This window comes from Fukomys damarensis, unplaced genomic scaffold (assembly GCF_012274545.1).
Source record: "Fukomys damarensis isolate Sample0158 unplaced genomic scaffold, DMR_v1.0_HiC HiC_scaffold_23, whole genome shotgun sequence".
Classification (NCBI taxonomy): Eukaryota; Metazoa; Chordata; class Mammalia; order Rodentia; family Bathyergidae; genus Fukomys; species Fukomys damarensis.
The window spans coordinates 34,220,703-34,233,627 of record NW_022900935.1 but is presented as its reverse complement, the minus strand read 5'-3'; the positions used below and the strand labels follow the sequence as shown (position 1 = coordinate 34,233,627).

The window sequence follows — 12,925 nt, the reverse complement described above, 5'->3', positions numbered from 1 at the left end:
TTTACTTGCTTGTCAGCATGCATAAAGCATCTGGTTCCTATGGTAAATGCCCATTAGTTCTCATTCATTTATTTTCCTTTTTGAAAAATTATATCAGCTCTTATATCTTAGTTTCACGGTGCCTGACACCCTCAAATTAGAGGAGGGCTTTATTTGGCTCACTTTTCATAGAGGTTTTAGTCCATAGTAATCTGGCTCCAAGGCAAGGTGGCATGGCAAAGGAGAAATAGCTCATAGTGTGACTGCAGGAAGCAGAGGCAGATCAAGGAGGGATAAGGGATATTATACCGTCCACACCAGGTTGTGGAGTGGCCCACCTCTTCCCACTAAGCTTCACCTCCCAACATCACACCCAGCTACCCCACCACACCCAGTGGACTAAGCCAATACAAAAAAAAATCATAGTGTGACTGCAGGAAGCAGAGACAGATCAAGGAGGGATAAGGGATATTATACCGTCCACACCAGGTTGTGGAGTGGCCCACCTCTTCCCACTAAGCTTCACCTCCCAACATCACACCCAGCTACCCCACCACACCCAGTGGACTAAGCCAATACCACACACCCATGATCCAGTCACCTTACAAAAGCCCCACCTATAATAAGCACATGAGGCTTGGGGGGACATCTAGATATAAACCATACCATCTGATGTTGCAGGTCATGGTCTGTTGTCTCCCAGTATACTGTGCACACCTGGATATCAGAAACCGTTTGCTAGCTTTTTCTGTGTCTCTAACCTTGACGCAGTGTGAGCATAATGGAGCAACTGAGCAAAATTTTGTTGGGTGCAAGAACGAAAGAAGAGATCAAACTTCAGTTTCTGACAACATGGTAAATTAGACAGTGTGAATGATTCTCTTGATTAAAGCGTGAGGAGTCAATTATTTAAGTGTTTATAAAAAGAAAGCATTCCTGCACCAGATGCCTTGGGGGGTAAGTGCCAAAGCTAGTATTTCTCCTGAGTGTTTTATGGAGCCCTGTATCCCTAGGCTCCTGCTTGCCTGCACGGTGTGAAGAGGGTAGGAAGGGCCTACCGAAGATAGTTCATGATAAGAGACTCCTGAACAGGCTGGGGTCTGGGTTAAGTTCTTGTTTTGTGTAAGCTCTTGTTTCATTACTGTAAAGTAGAGCCTGGGATATTCAATTTATAAGGAAAAGAGGTGGTATTCTGCTTCATAGTTTCAGAGGCTTCTGTTCATGGTCACTGGGCCTCATGGCCTTCGGCCGGTGTTGAGGCAGCAATCATAGCGGAGAAAACGTGTTCCACCCCATGGTAGCTGAGAAGGAAGGAGAGAGAAGAAGAGAGGCTGCAGTCCCACTTTCCCCTTCAAGAACACAGCTTCAGTAATCAGAAGGCCCTACCTCAAATATTTTACCACTCCCAGTGGAACTAAGGCTTGGGGACACACATCCAATCACTGCAGAATCCAAGGAATCACATCTGTGCTTGAATGACCACTACTTGTACTTGTCAGAGGCATTTTTTCCTCTGAGACTGGAAGAACTGTGAAAATCTGTTCCCACAAGCTGATCCTGATGCACAGCTGAAGTTTAAACCCACAGGATCTGTATGACCCTAAAGTAAGGTAATTTAATCTACAGCGGAACAAGCTTGATAGAGCTTTCAGACAGTTGGTGGAAGCAAACATAGATTTACCTTGATATAACCTATTTCTACCTGAATTTCAAATGATTCCTGCAAAATATGCTGTGAAAAATTAAGTTTACAGTAAAAAATAAATACCTAAGTAAATGACTCGCAGTGAAAACTAGCAGAACATAGGCAGTAGAACCAACTGTAAGATACTACAAATATTTGAATTATCAGACATAAAACATAGGATATAAAAATGTGAACATAGAACATGAAACAATCTTTAACACTTCATCAATTGATATAAAAATACAATGAATACTAAAATATCCATAATATTAGACATACGTGGAGAAGAAACTGGTGAACTTAGAGATCAACCTAGAGAAATTGCCCAGAGTTCATTTCACAGAAGGAATTGATTAAAAAATGGAGAAGAATCACAGAGGCTATCATGAAAAGTTAACATCAAGTCCTGTGAAAGGACACTAGAAAAAAATGGAAAAGGTAAAATAGTACATAACAAGAATATTCCAGAATTATTCAGAAATGCAGAAATTCAAGAACCCTATAGTTCTCAGGCAGTGTAAATAGAAGAAATCCACACCTAACTCTAGAAGAAACTGAAAACTCTGGTGAATACAGGAGCATCTCACAAAGCCTTAAATGCAGACAAATAAAACACACCAACCAACTACAAAATAATAAGTAGGCTCAGTTCTTGATGAGAGTGTTTAACTGAAAGATGCTATAGTCTACCCAGGTAATCCCTTTCAGGAGTGAAGGAAAAGCCGGGAGTGATATCAACACCTGTATCCTGATGCTCTGACTGAGACTGAGGCAGGCGAATTGCAAATTTGAACCCAACTGGGCACCTTAGTAACTTAGCAAGACTCTGTCTAGAAATTTTTAAGAATAATAAAAAGGGCTGGGGGTGTAGCTCAAGTGCTAAGGTCCTAGCTTCAATCCTCATACTACCAGAAAATGGGGGGAGGGGGAGACAAGATAATTCAGACAAAAACAACTCGATATGTTTCTTCATTATTTGTTTATTAGTGCATATGTATAGTCTATAATGTTTACCTCCCTTATGTGGAGTTTGTGTGTGCGCAGAACACATCCCAGTTACGTTTTTCATCCTTTACCCCTCCTCCCCCATCTCTTGATCCTCTTCTCTTCTGAGAACGATGTTCCTTCCTACTTCCTATTATCTGTTATTTTGCTCTTTATTTTTACTCTGTTTCTCATATAAGGGAAACAATGTGATATTTAAGCTTGTACGTCTAATTTATTTCACTAAGATTATGGTTTCAAGATGCATTCATTTCCCTACAAGTGACTCAAGTTTATTCTTTATGGCAGAGTAGTGCTCCACTGTGAGTAAATCCCTCATTTCCTTTATCCATTCATCTGTGAATGGTCGTCTAAGCTGCTTTCAGGATTTAGCTATTATGAATTTCTCTACTTACAGCAAACATGCATACGCGTGTGCATAGATCACTGTAACACGATGTCTTTAACTTTTTCAGGAAGATACCTAGAAGGCGAAGAGCTGAGTCAAATGGAACTTCTAGTATTTGTTTTTTGAGGAATCTCTGTACTGATTTCCACAGTGGTTTTACTAGTCTACCTTCCCTCCAACAACATGGAAGGGTTCCTTTTCTCCCTTGGCCTCTCTAGCATTTATTATTATTTGTCTTCTCGATGATAGCCTTTCCTTATGGGTAATACAGAATTTCACTCTTGCTTTAATTTGCCTTTATCTAATGACTATCAAAGTTCAGTGTTTCTTCATGTATTTATTGGTCATTTGTACTTCTTCTGTGAAATGTCTTCATTTTGCATAACGATCACATTCAGCATGGGGAATTTGTACCTGTATATAATGCATCTTTTTGTTTGTTCCCCATTCTCCTCCGCTGCCCTCAACCCTTCTTCCCCTCCACCTTTACAAAACTTTGTTTCCATATTTACCTCCCGTTCTATCTTTTTGAAATCTTCCCTTCCTTCTCTTCCCCCTCCCCCATCTGTCATCTCCCTTCCCACTTGAACAAGTTCTTCTTACCTCCTAGTATCTACCCTCCATTTTGCTCCTTATTTATCCTTTTCATTTCTCATACAAGAGAAACAGTGATATTTAAGCGTGTGTGTCTGATTTATTTCACTTAAGATTATGGCCTGAAAGTGTATCCATTTACTTAAAAATGTCTTGTGTATCCTTCTCTGTGGCCAAATAGTACTCTGGTGTATATCAATACATTTTCTTTATCCATTCATCTGTTGATGGGCTGTCCCCAAGATTTAGTGATTGGATAGAAACTGTGCTGCTATAAACATGGGTGTGTATGCGTACAGTGTTAATCTCTTCAGTTCAGCCAGAAAACTGGCCCTATCTTTACACACACTTCTGGCCAGACTAAGTTTTTCGAACCATTCTGCTATGTGTTGTTCTCCCAATTCTCACTGTAACTCTGACTGAAAGCAAACAGCAATGATGATGCCACTTCTGGAACACTGTGCTACCTTGAGATTTTCACTGTCAGATCAGTCTGTCACCTTTACACTCAGCTGCCCACAGTTTTAGGACACGAACAAAAGGCAGACAAATTTGTTGCTCAAACATGATATACCTGGTCCCTAGTCTAATTCCCATCAGAGTCCTCACTCCCAGCTGAAACTTCATGAGCCCGGTCTTCACTGTTGACTTTCCTGTCATCATCCTGGCCTTCTGCGTTCCCACCAGCATCGCCCATCAGGATCCGCTTACTGCATTCTAGGGCTTCTCTAGCCCTCATCTTCCAGCTTTCCCAAACTCCTTCCACAAATCAGTTCCCAACCACAAGGTCCAGTATAGTCGCTCAACAATCCCACTTTTCCAGTACAGTTTTCCTTCTGTTGGAAGTAGAAAATACTGACATACACAACTTAAAGAAGGGTATATTTTAGCTCACAGATCCAGAGCTTTCAGTCCATGTTCAACTGGCTCTGAGCCAGAAATACTGTGGTGGAAGGGCATGGCAGGGGAAAACTGCTTAATTCATGGCATCCGGGAAGCAGGAGCAGAAGAAAAGCATCAAAGAGAAAAGGTGTCAGGGCTTACAGGCCCCAAGGTCATGTCCCCCAGGCCCATCCAGAGACACTGAGAAATGAGCTGTAATCTCCTAGGAGTCTCTCAAGCCCATCAAGTTAACAATCCACATTAACCATTACATTGACTAAAATGTATTGAAGAAAAGTCCAAAGCATGTACTTTATAAAGACAGAAGGAAAATAACCCCAGATACAGCAAGTTTTGGGTGTAAGAAAGAGAGCCTAACAAAAGTATCAGTTTAATAAAATAATAATGTCCCACTGAAGGGAGATGGAAATATTGAACATGAATAGCACAGATGTTGAGAAAGTGATCAAAGCCAAAACATTCTAAGATTTTTAATTGTGAAGAAGGTAACAATATTAATTTGCTTTATCCTTAAAAAGTTAGAAGAGTTAGGAATATTTATTAAATGAGTCAAGTGAAATAGTGACAAGGGAAGTCACAAGATGGGAGTACTTGCATAAGTTGCACATTTGAACAAATACTCATGTAGGAAATGTATAACTTCTGTCAACCTCTTTACATTCAGAAAACATAAGATAGAAATCACTAAAAAGGAAATATGGTGAAATTGGGAAAATATTTGAACAGGCATTTCACCAAAGAGCGTAATAATAATAGTGAAAGGCAAATACAATATGAAACTCAACCTTATTAATGCTCAGAGAAATGCAGATGAACCCTATCTGTCAATCAAAATAGATTCAATAAAAAAAAAATAGAAAAACTGTCAAGTGATAGTGAAGACATCACCAACTGGAACCCTCATGGTCTTCAGGGACTGTAAACTGGGACAAGCATTTGGAAAGCTGGCAGTATTAAAATCAAACATGCACACACGATCCTAACCTAATATATGCTGTGTATATACCCAATAGAAAAGCTTACTTTAATTCACACACAAGTTGTTCATAATTGAACGTTTTGTAATATCCCCAAACTGCAAACCGACCAAATGTCATAAAAAGTAAGAATGTTCACAGAGTGTAAATACACTGCCCTATATTCATATAATGGAAGACAGAGCCATGGAAAGGGATAAATTACAACTAAATGCGACGCCATGGGTGAATCTCACAAACTTAATATCAAAGTGAAAGTGGGTAACACTAAAGACTACATTCGGAATATCTGCATTAATAAAACGCTAGAAGTAGAATTACCTCTGATATTTAAAGTCCAGAGTGATTGCTCTGCAGGAGAGAACAATTGCTTACAGAGAGCACAAGGGGGCGCTCTGGGCCACCGGCGAGGCTGGTTTTGGCTCTGTCCACATGGACGTGTTTGTTCAACTTGGGAAAAATCATTGATCTGTTCGAATATGATGGCTGTCTTTCCCTGTAAATGATACTGTCATTAATCTTTAACATAGACTAGGATGACTATTAAAAACAGACATAGCACACGTACCTTGCAAACAGGTAGGAAAAGAAATAAGCATAAGGAAGAAAAGAAACTTCCCCAATTCAAGAAAAAGGGAGACAGCTAAAGGGGGCGATGAGTCTAATCAAAATACATCACATGCATTGAAACCTCCAAACATGTAAAACTGGGGGAAAGTGGGGCAAGAGGAGTGATGGGGGATATGATTAAAGTTATGCTCTACACAAACCTACCAAAATGAAATCTGTTAACCTGTCTGACCAGTATGCACTAATGTTTAGAACAATGTCAGGAAAAAGGGAAAACATGGGACAAAATAAAAAGATGTGATAAGTATATACAAATTTAAAAGAATCAGTAAAAACTCAACATGTAAGACATGAAACTCTTAGTTAGAAAAGAGATGTATCCAATTGTTCAATATTCAAAAAGTGCTTGAGTGCCCAGCATTGTTCTAGGTGCCGAGGGGGACAGCAGCAAATAGAAGACAAAAATTCCTGCCCCGTTGGGGGTTCTAATCAAACAAGACATAATGTATACATAAATAATAAAATATTACCTGTGTAGAGTAGTAGTAAATGTTGTGAAAAAGCGAGAAAAGAGAAGGAGGCGTGTGGAATTAGTGAACGCTGCAACCTTCAAGTGTTCATGAATGACCTTGGAGACCTAACGTAGGTGAGGAATGAACATATAAATGTGTCTAAGATAATGTTCCAAGCAATTAGTAGATTTGTAGATAAAGAAAATATAGTCTCTGTACATAATGCAACACTACTCGGCTGTAAAGGAGGATACTTGGGAGACATTTGTAGGAAAATAGCTACCTCGGGGAACTACAATGTTGAGTGGAATAAATCAGTCACACAAACTTGAATGCCACACAGTATCTGCCATTTGAATAAGGCAATATATAAACAAAGAGAGCAATAAAGGAAGGATAGAAGGAGACAGGGCATAGATCTCTTGCAGATGGGAAGATGTCCAGGAGACCCAGGGTGAGGGGAGACAGGAGAAAGGGAAATAAGTAGAATAAAGATATGCTACGTACAGGAGCCTAATAACCTCAGTGAATGTAGACAGCGTATGTCATAAGCATGAGCTAAGAGTAATAACATCAACATAAAAATGGGGAAAGAGGATTTAGAGGCAGAGGCAGGGAACTGGACAGAAAGGGGATGGGGATTTGATGAATGTAGACATCATGTACATGCTAACGATAAAAAAAGAAAACTAGTCGTATAAGAAAATAGAGAATTACATATAATTAGAAGTACACTTGATCTTAGCCAAAAGGCTGAGAAGTGATCATACAGTTAGAAGTAGACTAAAACAAAGAATATTCTGGGAAAGAGAAAGAGAAGGGCAGGTACTGAGGCAGGAGAGTGCTGCGTGTGTTGGCAAAGCAGCAGGACCACAGAAGGGAGCCGGAGAGGATGAGGCCAGAGAGACACCTGGAAGTTTTGAGGACCACTGCAAAAACTATGGCATTTACTCCGAATGAGATCTTTGAAACCACTGAAAGCTTTGAGTGGAAGAAAGACATGGTCTACTTGCTGTTTAAAGGATCATCTGGCTGCTCTCTTGAGAACAGAATGCAGGATAAACCAGGGAGACCTGTTAGATGTTGTAATGACTGAGGTAAGAGCTGATGGTAGTTTGAAGGAGGGTACTTTGATTTTGTTTTTTCTGAGACAGGGTACTGCTATGTAGTTCAGGCTGGCCTTGAGTGCACTGTGCAGCCCAGCCTGGCCTCAAAGTTGCAGCAATCTTCCTGCTTTGGCCCCCCAAGTGGTGGAATTATAGTCTTGTGCCACCATGCCCAGCTGCTGGAGTTGTTGAGATGTGGTTGGATTCAGGTATAATTTGAAAGTAGAGGTGACAGGTGGCTATTGATTGGAGGTGAGACGTGAGAGAGAAAAGAACCGAGGATGATTTTAAGGCAGGGAGCCTGAAAAACAGAATGGATAGAATTGATTTTTTTTTTTTTCTGAGAGGAAGTGGGCTTTTTAGCAAACTTTTAAGGAGAAATCATGAGTTTGGTTTAGAATGTAATCTGCTTAGACAACCAAATGGAAAGTGTATGAAGGTTGATGGTGTATCTGGAATTCATGAGAGATGTCTTAAATTGAAGGTGTAAATTTGAGAGCTGTTTTTAAAAGAATGTCATGAACTTTTGCATTTTCCAAAAGTTCAAATGCCAAAAAGAAGAATTAAGAAGAAGAAAAAATATTCTATGTGTTTAGTATCTTTATTTTGTGCTGGGAAAATATTCTGGTAACTCCTTGAGAAGAAGTAGCCTTTGCTGTTGGGAGCTGACCCTTCTTTGAAATGGCTTGGGGCTTGCATACTAAATTCCTTCTTGCCAGATGGTAAAATTTTATTGTTTTGATCATTTAATGAATAGGTAAATTCACTTTACCTACTGCTTATTTTTAAGATACATTATCTCTCGTTTCTAGTAGTTCATGTCTGAAAAAGGTTCCAAATCACCCACGCTGTAAATATTAATCCTGCCAACTAATAGGCGGCAGTTTTACAGTTGTGACCAATGTATAGCACTCCGAAATAACCCAGCACCTGCATTTAGCAGACAAGCTACCTGTGCAAACATATCCCAATACACGCTTTAGCCTAGCATGCTATCTTCTGGCTAATTCTATTAACAAATCCTACGTATTGGCATGTGCAGCCAACTTCTCTGAGAAATTGTGCCACAAGCAAAAGATGCCGCAAGACTGGTAAGTCATTTAGACTGGGAGAAAAGCCCAAGGGTTAACCCTGGAGGGCTTCAACATTTGAGGGCAGAATGAAGAAAGAGCCCTCAAAGCCATAGCAATGATTGGTTTTCTAGGGATTACGATTCATCATAATTATGCGTTTAATCCTTGCCACGGTCACATGAGAGTGCTATCCTTACCCTTGACCTCAAAGAGAATCATAACTGATGACCTGCAAGATGATGGCGTGTCAAGGTTCCATCCAGGGTAGTGAGTGCAGCCTGCCTCTCCCTGCTCTTGGGATGTGTGCACACTTGCGACAGAGCTCATGAGATGTTCTTCAGGGGGTTCTCTTGCTTCCTTACAGGTGACTATGTAGAGACTTTGGAGCTGACGGCACACACCCAGGCCCCGGTGGTCTTCAAGTCCTGTTCTGTGTCACAGGCCACGTATGACGATGTGGATTGCCCCGTGACGGATATGTACGTGCATTCCAGCCTTTCAGAAATGAATATGACGAGACTTTAAAGATGCAACAGATTGACTGTCTTGTTTCTTTGCTCCCACAGATCCAAGTCAGACTTCTCCAGCTCATTTGCCTCAGATAGTGGTAAGTCTAGGAAGACATAGCTGAAAAGCCCATAGGACGTGCAGAGTGCTTCTCATGCACCCTTTGTCAATAGTTTTAATAATACCAGTTGGTAGGGGGTGATGGGGAGCTAAAAGAAGTGGTCCCAGGGTCTGTGCTATTAGATGCAGTTAGAACAGGGCAGGGGAAGATTCTGTTAAAGCACGTTCTTGTGGTAAAAAGTAGTGAAACTGTGAGACTGCTTCCTTCCTCATATCTCTACAAGGTGAGTCTGATGAGGGGAATGTGTTTACTTAAAATGCCTTCAAGGCTTCCAATCTGTGTAGGATGAGAATAGCTGAGAGGCCTTATGTGCTGGCCCATGGGGCCTCATCTCACGCTAGTGTCTTCCCGTTGGTGTTCCTCATGCCCACCTTCTGTCAGCTTCTATAATTGCCATACTTCCCCGAGGATGCTGGCAGATGCCACCCTGTCCTTTGGGAATGCTTTCTTCTCTGGCTCCTCTTGCCTACGTGACTCATCTTTTTGGATCTCCATTGTAGGCCCCCCTTGGTATGCAATTTTATCATCCCACAGGACTCTCTTACCTAGCACTTGCCACAGTTGTAAGTTTACATTTATGTGACCCTTTGAGTCATAACTGTCTTCCCTCCTAGATTATTACCTTCTTTATGTTCACCACTTCTCTCACCCCCAGCATGGTGCCAGGTGCATGTGGAAATCTTTTAAAAATATATCTAGTGAATGAAAGAATAAACAAATTAAAAATAATGAGGATGTATTGATCACATGATATAAAATGTCTTTTACACAGAAGGAATAACATCAAGAGATCTGCTGTATAGTAACTGACAATGTCATTACATTTAATAACAAGATATTCTATACTTGGAAATTTTCTGAGTAGATTTTTAAATAATATTTTCTTACCACAAAAATAAAGCATGTGAGGTAACAGGTATATTGGTTTGATTCCACGATATATACAATTATCAAAACCCATGGTAGGGGCCGGGGTTTTGGCTCAGTGGTTCCGCTGCCTGCCTTGCAAGTGCAAGGGCCCAAGTTCTATTCCTGGTACTGGAAAAAAAAAAATCAAACAAAGAAAAAAACATGGTATATACATAAGCATATACAATCTTTATTTGTCAAAAGAAAAAATAGTGAAGAATAATGAAATGTAATTTCAGTTGATTTTCTCCTTAGAATCTCAGAATTTTAGATGAAGAAGCAACTTAGGGAACATTAAATCCAACTTCTTCAAATAAAAAGGAAATTAAAGCAGAGAAAAGCAGATTCTTTATGTTCATTATGTGTTTTGTCTAAGATTAAAGTTTTGAACCTTAAAATTTAGCCTTTAATCCAATGTTCTTTTCATTAGAGTCCATTGCTAGGACAGAATCAACATATTATCTGTGCCTATTAAACATATGTATTGGGCTAGAATAAAGCCATGTTATGAAAGGAGAGATCATTCAAAATGTATCATATTTTCCACTGTTTTCCGGGCATTCAGCACAATGTCTCTTGCTTAGAAGACTCCAATTGCTATATATTAAACATGGAAAGGGGAGGGGGTGAAAGACCAAAGTACCTAGCATCTAGTAGGTATCCAGACATTTTTGTCAATTATTAATCTGAATGAGTAAAAATAGATTTCTTTTTAGTTTCAGAAGAAAGTAGTGAAGAAATGTATGAGGATGTCTACAAAACAAAGAGCAAGTCCCCCCAAATAGAGTGAGTTTTTCTTTCTTGGCTTTGTACGTTAACGAAGTTTCCTGTTTGTAGAAGACCAGAGTTTAAGAAATAATTCCTAACCCACTACTGTGCTTTCGGGAGGGTTCACAGAATAAGTGGTGATAAGCACTTCTAATTGATTTGAAAAGCAATTCTACTCTAATTGATTCTAATCGCTACATTGTGACTAACAGGATAAATTTTATATTACATTGCTTTCTCTTTTGAAAAAAATGTTTATTTCTCAGAGTAGAGAAACTTGATATTTTTAGGAGATAAAATAGGAGAAGTAAACATTTTTAAAAAGCCTCAATTCTGTGGTTTCTTTCTACGAGCAAACCAAAGATTATAACTTACCTTTGTCTTTACAAGTTAGTAGGGCAAACTGGAATGTAGGATTGGTTAATCTAGCAATGTGTTATGGAGAACAATCTTTGTTGGGACATTATTCCTTAAGTTTAGTTACAGAGCACATCCTGGAAAGAATAGCAGTGGTCAAAAGGGAGAAGTTTAAGGGTTGAAGGGCAAAGAAGGAATCTTGAGCTAGGTGTACTGGGTGGGATGATGAGTATATCACTCTCTTCTCTTCTCCCTCCTACCCCAGTGTCCTGAAAGGGAGAATTTTAGTCATCAGTTGGGCAGTCAATGTGCCACCATTGTTCTAGTCTTTGGGAATTTAAAAATCAATGACTTGAAATTCAGGATTCAGGAATTCCTACAATGTATTACAGTTTGTAATTTGTGCTTTCCTAAGTTATCTTCCCTGAAGGGAAGAACTTATTCCATAAATTCTGCAAAAACCGAGACTAGCTAGAGTAGGTAAAATGTGTACTGTGATATAATTCTCCCTTTGTGATTGATTAGTGTGTGCTACTTTGAAATCTAAATGAAGAAAAGCATTGTGGTTGATGGGGCATCATCTTGCTCTTCCTTGAGCTGGGTATATTTTGAAAATGAGACTGAAGCCTCAGGTCCTTTTTAATACAACAGCCTTCCATGTCAAACACCATATATTTTATCCTCGGACTCCTTTTAGTTTAGATGGAAAAGAAGCACTTAAGAGGCTGCAGCAATTTTTCAAAAAAGAAAAGGACAGATTTAAAATGAAGGCAACCAAGTCAAAAGAAAATTTAAGGTAAAAGTCTCTCTTTATCTCTTTCCAGAAGGGCGGTAATATTGTCAGGCTGACAGATACACAAAGTCCCGCTTTGCCTGAACCATCGTGGGCAAGGTGCAGTGTCTGCAGTGGTATTCATAAATTCACCTGTGGGTTATTCTCTCTCACAGTGCTTATACACATTGAATGCACATGATTGACCTTTTGGAAGGTCAATAGACAGAAACAGGATTCTGCGGAAGGAGAAGGTCAGGGCTGTGGGACAGCCTGATTTGCTTAGTTAGGAAATGGGCTACAGGCAGTCAGTGGGGATAAACAAGCACATTGTGAATAGGTTTGGTGGTGATGGTAGTGATAGTTGGGAGTGATCACAGCAAGGATAAGGAGGTGTGCTTCACATCCTTGCATAGGAGCATCTGAACTAGGACACCTAGCTATCACTATGTTATATAAAATACAGGAGCTAATTTTTCTGAATGAGGCTTTGTCCTTAACCTTGTCATGTCTTCTGTAAATCCACAGGGCATTTTCAGTTTCACTGCCTGATATACGTAAGTGAAATTTACTTCTTGGTGACTAAAGGTACTCAGACATTAGTCTATTGAGGGGCAGGGAAAAAGAAATGGTAATTCTGTGTTCCCATATTCAGTGAAAAGAACAGGCCCATTAAAAAAAAAAAAAAAAAAAAATT

At 39.7% G+C, this 12,925-nt stretch overlaps 1 protein-coding gene across 3 annotated transcripts in view; it reads left to right on the top strand.

The window, feature by feature from the left end:
• The window catches only part of Fyb2 (FYN binding protein 2), a 96,836-nt gene that overhangs the window by 55,994 nt on the left and 27,917 nt on the right, over positions 1–12,925 (top strand). For 2 of the 3 annotated variants that reach the window (XM_010603636.3, XM_010603635.3), the window contains exons 10-14: positions 9,159–9,273; positions 9,361–9,401; positions 11,036–11,117; positions 12,154–12,252; positions 12,757–12,785. In XM_010603636.3, coding sequence (XP_010601938.1) covers positions 9,159–9,273; positions 9,361–9,401; positions 11,036–11,117; positions 12,154–12,252; positions 12,757–12,785 — 366 coding nt within the window. The remainder of the gene's footprint in view (positions 1–9,158; positions 9,274–9,360; positions 9,402–11,035; positions 11,118–12,153; positions 12,253–12,756; positions 12,786–12,925) is intronic. The other variant, XM_010603637.3, reaches the window with a different exon arrangement.